The sequence below is a fragment of the Fukomys damarensis genome, unplaced genomic scaffold, assembly GCF_012274545.1.
Source record: "Fukomys damarensis isolate Sample0158 unplaced genomic scaffold, DMR_v1.0_HiC HiC_scaffold_4, whole genome shotgun sequence".
Lineage (NCBI taxonomy): Eukaryota > Metazoa > Chordata > Mammalia > Rodentia > Bathyergidae > Fukomys > Fukomys damarensis.
This window is the reverse complement of record NW_022900916.1, coordinates 68,743,292-68,759,449: the sequence shown is the minus strand read 5'-3', so window position 1 is coordinate 68,759,449 and position 16,158 is coordinate 68,743,292. Positions and strand designations below refer to the sequence as shown.

The window sequence follows — 16,158 nt, the reverse complement described above, 5'->3', positions numbered from 1 at the left end:
GGTAGTTGGGTTCCTTCTGGAGACAGATGTCTGATTGCGTGGAACTGGCAGAAACTGAGGTGACAACCGAGGAGTCATGGCCAAGGTTACTCTCTGGCAGATACCCAAAGGTCCCTCAGAAGAAACTAGCTCCCGACAGCCCATCTGGGTAATCGGCAGAAAATCTCCACATCTTGTCCTATCTGGACTCCTCCGTGAGGTGAAAGGGGAACTCTGTCAGTGATCATCAGGAATCCTCTGTCTCAGAGTGAAACAAGGCCATCAGGGACCTTTTTTAAGCCTCTATTAAGAGTTGAGCTACAGGTTTGGACTGCTTTCTCTACTACTAGTAAGACATCTCTAGACAAACATAAAAAACAAATCATAGAATAAAAACTACCTGAACCTTCTCTATCCCTCCAATGCATGATCTTCACCATTTATGTATGTAGGGGAGAAAATCACCTTTTCTGATAGGTTATGGACTTTGGAACATTGACCGTGGACTTATAAAATGCTATATGGTGATTTTTTGGATGTTTAGCCAGCTTGAGCTTTATTTGGACTTTTTCTCTCTGCTAGTGAGTTAGAAGCTCCTCTTAAACTTTTCTCCAGCTTGTTGGGAGTTCATTTGAGAATGCCTTGTAGTCAGACCACTCCTTTTTCCAGAAAGTCAGACTAAGACAACTCACAACAACTGTTTTGTCTTACACTAGGGAAAATAGCGATCAGTAACTTGCATTTGTGCTTACTTGCTAACTAGGGTATGGGACTATTTTGCTCAGCCTTTCTCTTCCTCCATGAGTGTGGGTAAGAAGTTGATTAAAGATGCCTTTACTATGTGGATTGTGGCTGCTAGGAAGACCTATGAGTTCCAAATACTTAGTGAATTTAAGATGGACCTTAAAGAAGTAGCTTTATCTTGCTGCTGTTGCCTAAAAGACTGGAGAGATAACAGAAATTTCTCAGAGCTTTCGCTATCCTTGGGCCCAGGGCAGAATCTCGGACTTAACATCTCTGGAGGTGATCTCTTTTGCAGGAAAAGTGTCCTATTTTCCTCGCTCTTTCAAGGAACTAGAAAGCAGTGGTTTGAATCTCTTGATTTGCTAGCAATACTTCCTTCTCTAAACATGATTGTTATAGCTGAAGTCAACTGTAACTTGTGCTTTGAGAGTACCTACTGGAGTAAGGATATGAGTTACCTGAGGGAGATAAGATCGCACTGGTAAAGGATAGACAGTCCAGTCTGGTTCTATTTTCTGGATCTCTCTCCAGATGGTAGAGTGGAATAAACCCTGGAGTGGAATAAACCTTGGGGGATGCCCTAGGGGACACAAGAATCAAGCAGAGACTTATGGGATGCCATACTTGTTTCAGATTAGGAACTCCATATCTGAACCTCACATTCCTTTCTAATGTAGTAAGGAGCAATTTAGTATTTCTCTACACCTGCGTGTGGTGTGCCTACCTCCTAAAGACACAGAGGAAAGTATTATGAAGCTATCTCATGATTAGAATTCTACTGTAAAAGAGAGCAAATGGTCAAAAATCATCTTGTGTTGAGATTTTCTTTACACTAAGAAGTAATTCTTGCTTGTGTTCAAGTGTAAATGTAATGAGACACCTCACCCTTAAGACATTCAGTACCTCTAAGTCTGAGGCTACTTTAGAACCTTTAGAAATCTTTAGAACCTGAGAACAAAGTTTCTAAGACAACTTTAAACTTTGACCACCAGTTGCTAAGGATGGAGTATCCAGGCCAGCCATAATTAATCTCTATGAGGATATTTCCATCCTTAGTTAAGTTGTTCAGGTCCTTCAAAGACAATATGCCTTGCAGGAATTAAATGGCAAATATGGGACTATCTCCATTCATGTGTCTTTTCCTCAGTGATCTAAGACAAATTAAATGAGACCTAATAAGTTTTTTGATGACCCTGATATGTACATTGAGGTCTTTAGAGAACTGACTCAGACCTATGGACTAGATTAGAAAGACATAATATTGCTCTTAAATCAAATATTGATTTTTAATGAGAGACAAGTAGTATTACATTTAGAGACAAATATTTTCTTAATTTTGGAAGCTCAAAAGACAGGCAGCCAGGAGAATAACTGGTTTCTACTGGAATATGATCAGTTCTTATACAAGACCCCTACTAGTCTGCCAATCAGATAGAAGATTAAAATAGAAGACATTTTCAGTTATGTATTCTTAAAAGTCTAAAAAACATAATAACTAAGACCTTCAGTTATGGGCCGGGGATTTAGCTCAGCGGTTTGGTGGCCTGCCTCGCAAACACAAGGACCCGAGTTCAATCCCCGGTACCAAAAAAAAAAAAAAAAAAAAAAAAGACCTTCAGTTATTTTAACTCGCCAACTAGAAAGAGCTGAGGACATCCCTATATCTTGATTTGGTAAAAGGAAATACTATAGTTTTCCCAAGTCAGTCTTGCAATATATAGCTGGTATAGTGTTATGTGCCCCCCAGAAGAGCTTTCTAGCCAAGACACCTGTGTCCTGCTGAATTTTCTAACAGAGGTTATGTTTTTAGGTCTAAGGCACAACTTTGTGGCCTTGATACTTGGGCCTTATTATATCTAAGGCAATCCAAAGACTGGGAGAATAAATAATTAAGCTAATTCTTTCCTTTCCATAACTCAAAACCCTAAAATAGCTCAGGAGACTCCTAGAAATTAAAGGCTTTTGACACCTTTAGATAGCAGGATATAGCGAGATTCCATTCCTTTGATTATTATGAGATCTCTGTTAAGTGATCTACAAATTTCCGACTAGTCTTTTTTATAATTATAAACTGAAAAATTATAAAAGTTATTACAATTCAACTTGGCCAAATACATCTGAGTGCACTATGGTTTATAAACAAGTTGTCTTATGTGTCCATCTGTCTGTTCAGTTTGTTACAATATGTACAGCTCTTTTCTTTGAGCTCTTTTTCTTTTGGAATTTTGAATTTTTAAGATGTTTGCCTGTAACTCAAGTTGCCTTATAGAAAGACATGCTTCCCTCAGGTTGCCAGATGCTCCAAATAATGTCAATTGGTGTTACAAATACAGTACATATTGTTCTTTATATATAATAACTCAGGAATCTTTCTTTGGTCAAAAATAATGTGTTAATTATTACGGTCTGGCTTTCATGGATCATCCAAAAATTTATAAAAGTAAAAAAGACTCTTGGGCTTTGGAAAACTACTGGACAGGACTCCCTTATTAAATGAAGGAGCGGCTGACTGGAAGATATTTATTCCAGCCTTTGTTCACAAAGGGGACTCCAATAATTTTCATAGCCTTGTGGAAAATACACTGCAAAACATTACTGTGATATGCATACACTGGTCATGATCAAAAGGCTAAATTTTCTGTAGGAAAACAATAAGGTTTTATTTAAAATGCTCTTGGTACAAAACAAAATTAAAGGGCAAAGGGTCTCATGTAAATGATACTCATTGTCATTTCATGGTGTATGTATTCATGCCTTCTGGATGGACAAGTCCTCTAGGGTATTTACGGTAATGATCTTTTTGACTCAGGTATGTGCCTTTCTCTTGCACTCCATCTATTTGTGATAAGAGATACATGTCAAGCCAGCATGAGATCACCAGTCAAATAATAGTTTCCTTAAAAACTTATGTGATGTATGTTATATGTGTCACTACGCTTAGGGATGCTCAGTCTCCAAATGGTCGAAACAATGTCACACACTAAAATTAGAGGTTAAACGTTATGAACTCCTAAGGTACATTTATAGGCCAACACGCATGTTCTCCTTAGATGGCATCCTACTAAAAAAATAACAAATAAGAATTTTGTTTATGTTGTTTAATGTCTTGTGATCAGATAGAAGTGTTTGACTGAAAGACTATTCCATACTAAGATGAATCTGTAAGTGTTACAAAGAAAATGTCATCATGACTGCCATGCTAAAATACTATGTGTGGCCCTTGGTCTTAAGTTTCTCTATAATATATGACTGCTGTCTATTAACATTCTGCAGAGATTCAACTACTAGTACAACCATGGTTGATAAGAACTAACAGCCCCCTAACTATGCTTTATATCTCAAAGTGCTTACTGTCCAGACAGAATTAGAGTAGTTAAACTCACTCCTCCTACGGCACACGACCAATGTCACTGATCTTCTCTTCTGGGTGTTCAACAACTAAAGTTTGGAGACCAAAACTAGAAAGGTAACTGGGCTATGAGGACAGCCAATATTTTGGCCCTGGTCCCTCAAGGTCTACAAGATCCAGGACACAAAGGAACCTTTCCTACAGGATCCTACATCTTTGGTAAGTCTCTCAAGCTCCTAAACAGGGAGATTGCTGGACACCAGAGGATAAATATACTGTGTGTCAAAGGAGGGTCACCATGAGGGAAAAGTCTCCCACGCTTTCACTGAAAGCGATATGGTCAAACAAGGCCATGACCCATCCTGACGGCTGACACTGACAGAGGAGCTGAGAAGCCGTATGCACGGTTCCAAAATAATGCCTGAAGAGACTCAACTGGCCTTGACAGATAGCAAGAGGTTCATGTTGATTGATACAGGTATCACTTTAACTTGGTCTTAAACACCCAGCAGAAAAGAATAACCAAAAGAAGTATAAAATAATGCCATATTAATAAAGCTAGGTATAAAAAGGGGCTCCAGTCACTGACACCGTCTGGCAGTTTCCAGCTCTACCAGTAGCTCACCATGGTTATGGATCACTAGGAAAAAAACTATGGTAAAACCTATAAGAGCTCAGCTACTGTTTTGTATTTCTTAGTGATTTTGTTCTTTAAATTGTCTTATTTTACAGCTAAACTAGACAGACTTATGACAAAGTAACAGACTTATAGATAACCTCTATCAGTGAAAGAATCTAAATCCAGCAGGTTCAATCACTATTTCAATTTCTAAGTGTGACTTCCTCCCCAACCTGCCCTTTTCTTCTAGTGTGCTCATTCTTAGATTATCCATACTCTAATTTCTTAGAAGTTTTGTTTACTCTTACGTAGAGGCTGCCAAACTCCAAGCAGTCATACAAATGGAACCAATGAGAAATGTGCTAGATTTCTTTTACCAGAATTCACCAGATCAACCTTGTAAATAGCTCATAACTGCTAAACTGTACACAATTACTTCTACATTGGATTCTGAAGTCCCCTGGACCTTCACCTTATCCTCTTTGTGGGCTATATTCATAGCAATCCTGCTGACCTTATAATTTGGCTCATGCATTCTTAACTGTTTCTTTGGCTTTGTTTCCTCCAGACTTAAAAGCTATGCAGCTACCAAGATGACAATGCCAGGCACCTACCAAAGGCCTTTAGACAGACCCTCTGTAGAGTAACTCTAACTGCTGATCACAACTATGACCCTCTTCAGCTGGAAGTAGCTAGAGCTGTCTTTGCCCTCTACCCACTAACAGCAGGTGGGGTACTTCTTCACAGAGGGGAATACTGCAGGTAGGTAAGTTAATTAGAAATCTTTTAGGCAGTTAGATAGGTCCTCCTTCAAGGAGCCAACACAGCAAGGAGTCAACATGGAGGACAATCAAGACACATTCACTGTGGCCAGAATTGTAAAAGGAGAGAAACTACCATACCCCTGTGCTTCCCCTGGGGATAAATAGCAGTGATTGATATTGCCAATAGGTATCAATCACCTGGATGGGGGGGCCAAGGTCTTAGCCCAGCCTTTCCAGAAAATGTCCCTGATGCCACCCTTACTGAAAATCCTTGTATGCTTGCTTCTGGACTTGCTCCCCTATTTGACCCCCATTTAATCAATGTTACCTGGGTGACTGCACTAGTAATCTTATTGGTTGCCCATGGTTTTGCCCTACCTTGCAATTTTCCGTTGGGTCCTACCATTTTGTGCCACTTTGTACCCGCCTCACCACATGGTTTTGCTGTATAAAACATCATAGAGAAGTGGCATGAGCAGGCAACCCACTTTTTAGTCCCTCTTCTGTCTCTCTTAGACAGAGCTTTCTTTCCCTCAATAAAATTTGCCTACTCTTAAAAAAAAAAAAGAAATGTTCAAAGAAAATACATGAAAATCCCAATCTAAAATAGAAGTTATTGGCTGTACACAGTTCAGATATCAAAGGACACAGACCTGCGTCTGATGGCTTTTAGACTCCAGACCTTTGCTCCCAACAGTTTGCAAAGGCCACAATGGTAAAATTGAAATAAAGCTTTTCACTGAGTGAACAGCAATGTACCAAAGTCAGTTTCCTTGTGATGACAAACACACCACACTATAGCAGTGCCTCGGTTCACAAATTTAATCTTTTCCACAATCTGGTTGCAGAATTCCTTCTACCAAAATTAAGTTTGTGAACCAAGGTTTGATCATAACGTAAGACATGAGCAAGGGGAAACACTGGGCGGAGTCTCCAGAGACTCTCTGTATTATCTTTGTGACTTTTCTACAGATCTAAAATAAAAATTGTATTTAAGAACAAACAAAAAGCTGTTGCTCTTAATCAGAGTCTCCAGAATGAATTCTAAAGTTGCAATTCCCACAACAGGTGGGAGGAAACATAGGCAGCTGGAGATTTACTAGTGCACACACAGCTGAGCAGCTACACTCTCAGCTAGGGGAAGGAAGATCTAACAGGAATGACTACAACAACCACCAATGTCCAGGCACTGCCTCCAAACACAAACTGTTTTATGTGCCCCTGAAGGGCTGCTTGTAAATCAAGCTTACATAATTCAAATCACATTTTGAACACACTAAGGAAGCCTGTGCATTTAAAAAGATGTTTATCAACTACAGGGTAATGAGGATGATTTTATTTTGTTTACCATTTGGCAAAGGTGGCTCTGCAGGGAGCTTCTCCATCAGGGGCACTGCCCTGTAAGCCAACAGATACGTGCTGCCCAGTGGCCCCTCGATTCAGACCTCTAGATATCTATTTCCCTTCCTTCTGACAGGTCATCTCCGTGACTTTTTTTTTTTTTTGTACCGTGGATCGAACTCAGGACCTTGCACTTGCAAAGCAGCCAGCAGCACCACTGAGCTAAATCCCTGGCCCCTCTCTGTGACTCTTAAGTCACAGATTTTGTAGTGAGGAGCTGCACAACAGTCAGGCTCCAACCCCCAGTAGGAGCGAGCACTTTGGGGATTAAGACTGAGCAGGTAAAAATACTCCACTGAAGTGAGGAGTCATGCACAGGCAGGGCAACTGTCCTACGGTCAGTGAAGCTCACAATGAAACTCCCCTGCTGGCCACAAAGAGGAGCCCAGATGCTAAGCACCATTCCCCCAATCCAAACCACTGGTCAGATACCAATCCTAGAAACGTAAGGCGCGAGCTGAAGGAACAGTGGCTCGGCTCCGGTAGTCCAAGTCAGGAAAATAGTCCACGGTACTGGTTTCTGACCCGTGCCTAAGAATGCAGGGCTCTTCACTACAAGTGTAAAGTATAAGAAAAACTATCGTAAATATTTCATGAGCCAACAAAACACATTTCATCTGCTTGTGGCTTTACATAGGTTTAACCATTGTGAGTGTAAAAATCTCATCAAAGACTTGAGATAATGATAACCCTTTTCTCAGTACTCTCAGATCCACTAATCAGTAACCTTGTGTATATTAGGTGCCTATTCAAAATTCTTGCTTGGAGCAGTACAAATCCCTGCCCCTCGATGTGACTTTGGCCCTGCGATTTGCTTTGACCAATGGCCTACAGGATGAAGAGCAGGATTCCTGCTGAAACTCAGACCTTCCCAAACCTTGCACTTTCTCAGTTGTCCTCTTACACTCTGTGCTTGCCTTGAGAAACAGGGCTCTTGGGTAGCTGCCATTTCTTTACCCTGAGCGCTAGAGGACATACAGGATAAAACCAATCCAGCTGACTTGCAGATCCATGATCTAGACTAAATCCTGGTGCTTTGGGCCCAGGGACAGTTCTATCGTATACAATTCTGTCAAGAGCTGAGTGAAAGACCCTGCCCTCTCAAGGGCACAAACTGCAGATACTCACCGTCGATGTCCCCAGGCCATCCCATGAAGTGAGCAGAGACTTGTCTCTCGTCCTTGCCATACTCGTTCTGGGCGATCAGCGTGTAGTCCCCATTGTTCATGTGGGTTGGATTATCCAGCTGGAGGCAGCCATGGTACTCCGTGTGATTGGTTACATGAATTTTAGTACAGATGTATTTGGACTCGTTCAGTATCGCCCCATTATAGAACCACTGAAGCGCTGGTTTGGGGTTGCCTTTCACAGTGAATGGGATGCACCAGTGGTGGTCTGAGGTTGGAGATTCGAGAAATGTGATAGTTGGTGCAACTAAATTGAAAAAGAGAGAGTTAATAGCATCAGAAAGCTCAGAATTCCCCCAGTCTCCAGATTTCTGTGTCATCAACAGAGGACTTCATTCAACCACTTTGAATGTTGGTTTTATTTGATTTGAGAAAACACTCAACCAATAACTTAGGGATCCATTATTATTTTGTACTGTATCACCATGGAGGTAGAATTAACTCCCCGGAGAGCTTCAGAGAGACACCTTTCTCTGCTCAGTTTAAGACTATACATCACACTCAATTTTCAAAGCTTTTCCGTGCACATGAGAACCAGCTCCAAACAGATCTAAGAGATTTCTGAGAGTGGAAAGACTCATATGGCATCCGCTCTGATTTCTAATATACAGTCCTTTATACTATACAAGTTCCTCACCAAACATAAAGCACCAAAAATCCCTAAAGTCTTCTCCCCTAAGTGAGTCAAATAACAACAAAATGACTGAAATTTTACTCATCTCATATAATTTTTCTAAAACAGATCAAAGTGATTAAGCAATGAATGTTGATGTGATTATTATAAAGTATGAAACTTTGATATTTTTTTCACTGCTTGTCAACAGTGGTTTTTTTTAAAGCACTGAATAACAGTACGGCCCACTTTTGCTAGATTCTAGATGTCAATTCTTTGATTTTTGAATGTCTAAGGCCCGATTTAATCCTGAAAAAAAACAGACTAGAGATTCATCCAACTGTAAGCATATAGTGTTATGCTTTAAAAAAAAGACAAACACTATCAAGTGGTATCTTTTCACAGAATAGTTATCCTGACTGAAGGTATTTTAACATCACTCATTGTTCATCTTAATGTGGTCCTTTGATAATTATAAAGAACTGGAAAAGCACTTTGGGACCCATTACAGCTTGCATCTAGATGTCCCCACAAAGCTTCATGCTGTCATGGGTGGGGCTTTTCAGAGCCGGCTGGATTTAGTGTGTGATGCTGGGATTAAGGCTGTGTGATTACTAATTTAGTCCACTGATTGATTTGGCATAGTTCTGGATGTGGGTAAGGGGAAGACCCACCCTGGGTGTGAGTGCTACCTGCTCTAAGGGCGTGTAGCCTGGATAGAATATAAGGGACAGAAAGAGGGCTGCTGTTGTTGCTTGCTGCTTGCTTCTTCACTGCTTTGCTGTCCTGTGCCTACCATGAACTGTTTCTCCTCTGTAATGCCCCTCTGCCATGCTACTTTGCCTTGGAGTCAAACAATTATGGACTTAAACCTTTAAGAACTGTGAACTACAGGGCCAGCGATTTAGCTCAGAGGTTCTACTGCCTGCCTCCCAAGCACAAGGTCCCAACTTTGATCCCCAGTACCATAAAAAGAGAACTGTAAACTACAAATAACTTTCCTGTGATAACTTTGGGTGTTGGGTATTTGTCTCTGTAATGAGAGAAAGTAACTAAGACAAGACCCAATACCATTGTTTGTCCCACCAACGTCTGGTGAGGTTGGGTAAGTCAGTAAAGGTTATTGAGAGAGGCCAACTTGGGACAGGAGCACAGGTCTCCTGCATCTAACCCAGTAGCCCTCACATATATCACACAACAGATGGAAATCATGGAAGCCAACACACAGTCACTGTAAGTAAGGTCCTTTTGGTGGATGGCCATGTCAGCTGTTAATATTCCTTATCACTGATTCCTTCCACTCTTTATCTGAACTTTGACAGACAAGCTCAGCTCAACTCTTCCAACCCTAATGACCACATAGATAGTCCAAGCATCTTTAAGAGAAAGCAAATAATCTGAACTTGCCCTCTTTGTGTTCACATAAATCTTCTCAGAATTCTACTGAAGAAAAAGCAAATCTGGAAAAGAACTTAATTGACTTTCATAATCTACAGAAAGCTTTTCAGTTACCAGTGAAATTCCTCACCACTGGGCATGTGGAGTTAGTTAATTCTGCAAATGTGTATTGTTTCAGGTTCCCTTTCTTGAGGAAATATAAAACTATAAAATCTAAATTTGCAAAGTTTGATCACTTGCTTTACCAAATATTTCTCAAAGGCCTTCTTTAAAAAATCTTTGCAAAGCAAAATAGCTTTTAATATCTGGTTGATCCCCTCTATAAAAATTTAATCTAAACACAATGATAGGAGCTTCATGTCCATTACTTAAAAATAAGGTGCATGCCACTTCAAGGACCACAAAATGAGCAAGGTCCATACTTACCTCCTGTGACCCGTGCCCAGAGCCCACTTATCCCTTAAAGGAACTTTGAATGAGTTGTTGAATTAAGGGCATATAATTGCAAGTTCGTTACACATGTTTGGTAATAACATTGACCTCAAGCTTGTGCGTAGGTCAAAATGATGAGAAACTGTCAGTCCAGTGCCCTCTAAGCATAGTGATGGTACTGAGAATGTCCAAGGATTGTGGTTTGTGATTTCAATCTTAGCAATAATGCAGAGCATTTGTGTGGTTTTCACTTAATACATGACCACACTTCATGCTGCAATCTAGTATTTGAAGATATATTATTATATTTGGAATAATGGAAAACAATGCACATTTATGCTTGACTAAGAAGTATATGTATATATATATATATATATATATATATATATATATATACACACACACACACACACACACACACACACACACACACACACATACACACACATCTTATATCTTAGCTGCCAGGCACCCATAAATTTAAAGCAAGAATAATAAAATGTTCTGCAGATTTTAACTTTTAGTGGTTTAACTAGGATGCCTCTTACCTTCCCACAGAAACTTTATTTGAAACTAATAAAGCTGCGGTGTATCAATGATACAATTAAGTGTTCACAAAAAGCCAGCAGATGCTTTAGGCTTCCCATCACTACTTTAAAGCTTCACATTGCTTTTATAGAGGAAGAAGAAACTGGTTTGTCAGTTTTAGAAACTGCTTGATCAGAATTTAAAATCAAAATTAACAAGAGAACAATCAGCTCACATTACGTTCTGTTAGGAAAAGACAAGGGAGGACACAAAGCAATAAGCTCAAGATCAGAAAAGAAGCTCAAAAGAGAACGTGAGAGTAAGAAATATAAAGCAGAAATAGAACCAGTGACAGAGGCGGACAGCATTTTACTTCAGCAGCACCAAACACCGCAATGTGCTCTTTCAACACACTCCAGCAGCATCTGGAGCGCCCCAGACAAATGGGGCCATGTCCCTGATCATCTGCTACTAAAACACATGCTAGTCTGAGTACGTACAGTGCACAGTGAGGTTGACAGAATCCTGATCTTCTCCCACAAGGTTTTCTGCCACACAAGAGATTTGCTTTCCACTGTCATCGGCCGAAATGTTAGTTATCCTCAAGGATCCCTGAGTCTGGCTTGTTTCATTCTACAATTGAATTAACAAACAAAAATAACCCTAAGTAGGCTAAGTAGGATTGATCTCAAAATGACAAGATTTGGAGTGTCTTCCCCTAGTTACCAAAAAAAAGTGTGTGTGTGTGTGTGTGTGTGTGTGTGTGTGTGTGTGTGTGTGTGTGTCTGTAAGATGACGTTAGAAATTCTATCTGAATTGGACTCAGGCTGATGGAAGTTATTGTATTTCTCAGTGTTTTGATTCCTAAATTTGTGAAATGGACTCAATCTATGAGTCCCTATCTACCTTCCTGAGGGGAAATGACCAAGAAGATAAGTCAATTTCCTTGTTCCTGATGACACAAAGCACTCGCTAGGGTTACAGACTCTTCATCTATTGGGCAAACGTAACTAAAATGCAAACATGCATTTCCTAATTAAGAATAAATGGAAAGTGTGCATCAAATATTTTATAAGTTTCTATAATTGAGCCTATAAAGTATGAGCTGGTCATTACTGGATTTAATACAGTCTCACATACTGAAATAGTCATTGTCTCTCTATTAAGTCAGAAGTCAATCCAAGTCTTACCATGTGCTTGGAAACCAGATTCCCGACATCCCAGTACATATTAGGAAGTGGGTCACCTGCCACACTACAAGACAAGGTGATAGACTTTCCTTCTTCCACAGTGAGATTGGGTGCAGCCAGACTTGCAGATGGCAACCCTATAGAACAATAAAAGCAAACAGAAGCATATGCAAGTAATTAGCTGCAGTATCAAAATAAGAGCAATAAACTAAGATTTCTTCATGCATTAAAATTAATCACTTATTTTCTCAGACTGAAAAAGTGTTAAGTTGATGAACTATACAAATGTAAGAAAAGCGTGCAGTAATAAGATTTGAAAACAAATTATTATACTTCTTACAAATGTATTTATAGAAAAGTCTTTATTTTAAAAAGCATTAATTTATAGAATGGTTTTCTACCTCTTTTCAGTTCTTTAGTTACTAATCCCATTTTTGAGCACATATTTAAGCATTATACCTGTGAATCAACACCTTATTTCATTGATTTCCCCCCTGGACCCTCCTCTTCACCTTTTTATAATCATAAACACAAGGGGTAAGATGCGTCTACATGCTTTGCATAAATCTTTTTTTTTTTTTTTGGCATTAAGCAGCTCTTATAAATCTGTGTATGTGACCTGGGGATTTGAAGGAGACAGATTACTAAAGAAAGGTGGTTTCAAAGCATTTTTTCAAAGACAAAATTGCAATAGCACAGTGTTAGAAAGAGTCAAAGTTGTATAAATCACAACTAGATATTATGACTAAAATTTATCCTGTTTACAATATGATAAAAAATTTATATGAGCCCTTGAATGAAACCTTTTTAGTGTGAGAAATCCTAAAATGTTATCAGATGAAATTTTGAACCTTATCAATATTTTTTAACATACCAGCAAAGCACCATTTCTATATTCTTACATTTCAAAAGCTAAGGTTTTTTTTCTTTAAATTGATGTTGCCCTCATTTCATCAAAGTATCGGACCTACTGAGTGTCTATCCTGCTTTAAACTTCGCAAGAAGCTGAGTATTTTTGTGTGACCGGGTCACAGAAGGAGTAACAGTATGGTGGGTCCTACAGTCAAAACAATTCCTTCTGGGTCTCAGCAAAGCTGCTTGGGACTGTATTCACCTACAGCTGAATATGGAACTATGACACCTCATTAACTCAGAAGCAACCTGGGGGTCAGTAAAGGCAATCCATCTTCAACAGCCATTAAATGGCAATTAACCCACCCACCCGGCTGTATCTAACCCCCCATCTTCATGCATGTCTTTACGGACAAAGACACTGTTTACTTTCACCAAAATGAGGCTGGAGCAAGTACACATCTCTTCGTCTCCCACTACTGAAAGATCTGGCTTCAGTGGCTACTGAGACCTATTGGGAACTCTTCCTTCCTGTAAGGTCCAGCAGAGAGCAATTTGTCTTTCACAGGGTTTCCAAGAGAAATGGTCGGTGGCCAAGAACCCAGCTCACACTGACTGAGCAACCTGGTGAGTTTGTTCTTCTCTCCCTCTCTCTCTCCTCTCTCTCTCTCTCTCTCTCTCTTTTCCTACAACTTCTGTGACAATTACATTTGCAATTTATTAAGAAACACATCAAGAAAGAATATCCTTGAAGTTTGTGGTATGGGTCACTTAAAACTAATCAACCAGGTAGTCATACCATCTGAGGGATTGAACAAATTCTGCAAAATTAGTTACGAAAAATGTTTCAAACTATTGTGTAAAAAGCTAGTCCACCTAGTGCCACCCAGGTGGCACCTTGTCTACCTCAGTTACCTTTCACATTTCTTGAGTTTTTCTCTGGCACTGAGCTTCATTTCCCTAAATGCCAAGCTTGTATTGCTATTTCTTGATTTCTCTGCTTAGTGTTACCTGCTGATCTCCCACAAGTAGAAGAAAATGAGGTCACAGACACACAGAACCCCAGCCTGCCCACATGCTCACGCCAGACTCAACTCTCAGTATCTTTCCTCACGCTATGAAATTACATTGCCTAGTGAGGTTGTAGAGTTTATTATGAGGATAAAAGCCTTCCTGGCAGCTGAACCACCTAAAATGTAATAGTTATCATATTTCAACAAATTTAAGAGAGCATCAATTTTAGGATGCAACCTTGTTTCACATCCTGCTAGGATAGAAACAGATGCAGTTCAATGATCATGCAATGCTTTCTTGCCACCTAGAACTACTATTATTTGAATGTTGAATATAATCAATGGCCTGTCTAACTTTCTAACCTTTTATTTTCCATCTTTGTGTCTCTTTGCTCTCTTTACTTATAGGACATTTCTTCAGACATATCTGTCAATCTTCTTTAATATTTTTTTCTCCCTTTGTCACACTGTTAGTTTCCAAGGTTCTTTTTCCTTTCCTGAGTATTCTTTTCAGGGCACCCTGGTTTTGTTTCATGAATGTAACATCTCTTCTGATGCCTGAAATATTAATGATAATTTCTTTTGAATTTGTACTCTGTTTCTTGCAATTCTTCTTTAATTGATCTCCTTAATTGTTCTGTGTCTGTCTTTCATATCTAAACTTTCCTTAAATATTTTCTGACCCTTGAAAAATGCATTGCATGGCTTCACTGTGGGGTGGTGTTACTGGCCTCTTGGCTGGTTATACCAGTGATTATGATTATTGAATGTTAAAAGGAAAGTTGTCTAGGTCACTGAAGAAATCATTCATTGGACAGTCTTCCAGGGTCCTGCTTGGATGGGCAAGAAGGCAAGAAACATCAAAAACCAGTGTGTAAAATCATTATTTTCTCAGTGATTCTTACAGCCTCAACCCTACTTGACTTGACATTCCTCGAGATCTTTACTTTATCCTCTTTTGAGAATAAAACTCCAGTTTTCTACTGAGAAAGGAGAGGCACAGTCACATGGACTATATGGAACAAAAATATATTTAGCTGCTTCTTAATGCCAACATCCTGAATGTAATGTTACCTATACTCTTACTTCTTGAAGCTTGCAGTAATTCTGCAATACAAATCAAGTTTTCTCCTGGCTTTCCCCACAGCCGCCTTGGTAACCAGCATTTCTCAGCCATTAAGTCAGCTACCACTCATCCCTCTGCTTTCCTAACATAACTTCTTGTGCCTGGTTGACTCTCTTCCATTTTCTTTGCATTTATAGATTTACTTGCTGACTCTGGTGAGACTGTGCTTGTTCTTAAGGTGTGAATCCGTCCACTAGCCACACACCACAATGAGCTTAAGGACTTCTAATTGGGCACCTCAAAAAGTATGAAGCAATGGGTTCCATCTCCTGCCCTTCACAGAGGTGTCTAATATTTTAGACAGTCTGAGCAGGAAAGGTTTAAAATAAGGAGATGTCAGTAAAAAAGTTTTGTTGTAATCTTAATTTTTCCTATAAAATCCAATGCTTCAAGCTTCTAAAATCTAAACTTCGAGCTTAAGCTTATATGATTAACAGCTCTAAATATTTAATTATAGTATAATAATGTTAGCACTTTTAGGCATTCACTGAGCCATTTACACTCATGTTTATCGTTTTAGTGACTATTTATAAACCATCTTGAAGGTGAGCATTTTGTCCTTTAATGAATGAAGTATATGACTTTTGGAAAGGTCAAAGACATCCGCTAAAGTTGCCCAAGCACATTTAGGCCTGAGACTTGAACCCAAGTACAGGGCCTTCACCACTCTATTATACTACTGCCTTGGGTGGCACAGGTCTATTTTAGCACAGACTGTATGTCCATGATTTAGGAATCGGATTCATTTAAAGAATAATTACATGCCTATTTTGTGAGAGAAGAATGAGTCTCCTTTATTTATAGAGAAATTATATCACCCTATCATAGCAATTTCCAAAGGGTTCTGTGCACAAGTGGCCAAGTCTAGATCTTTGAAATGTAAAGTCTCCCACAAATGAGTAAGCATCTGAGTCATGTTAATAATACTGTGTTAATATGCTGGCCAAAGATTCAATAATGGAA

At 39.4% G+C, this 16,158-nt stretch overlaps 1 protein-coding gene across 10 annotated transcripts in view; it reads right to left on the bottom strand.

Moving 5' to 3' along the window:
- Window positions 1-16,158, bottom strand: part of Ntrk2 (neurotrophic receptor tyrosine kinase 2) — a 385,092-nt gene that overhangs the window by 325,083 nt on the left and 43,851 nt on the right. For all 10 annotated transcript variants that reach the window (XM_010605519.3, XM_010605520.3, XM_010605518.2 and 7 more), the window contains 3 exons: window positions 12,205-12,341; window positions 11,515-11,647; window positions 7,985-8,290 (listed from right to left, as the gene is read on the bottom strand). In XM_010605519.3, the coding sequence (XP_010603821.1) occupies window positions 7,985-8,290; window positions 11,515-11,647; window positions 12,205-12,341 (576 nt within the window). The remainder of the gene's footprint in view (window positions 1-7,984; window positions 8,291-11,514; window positions 11,648-12,204; window positions 12,342-16,158) is intronic.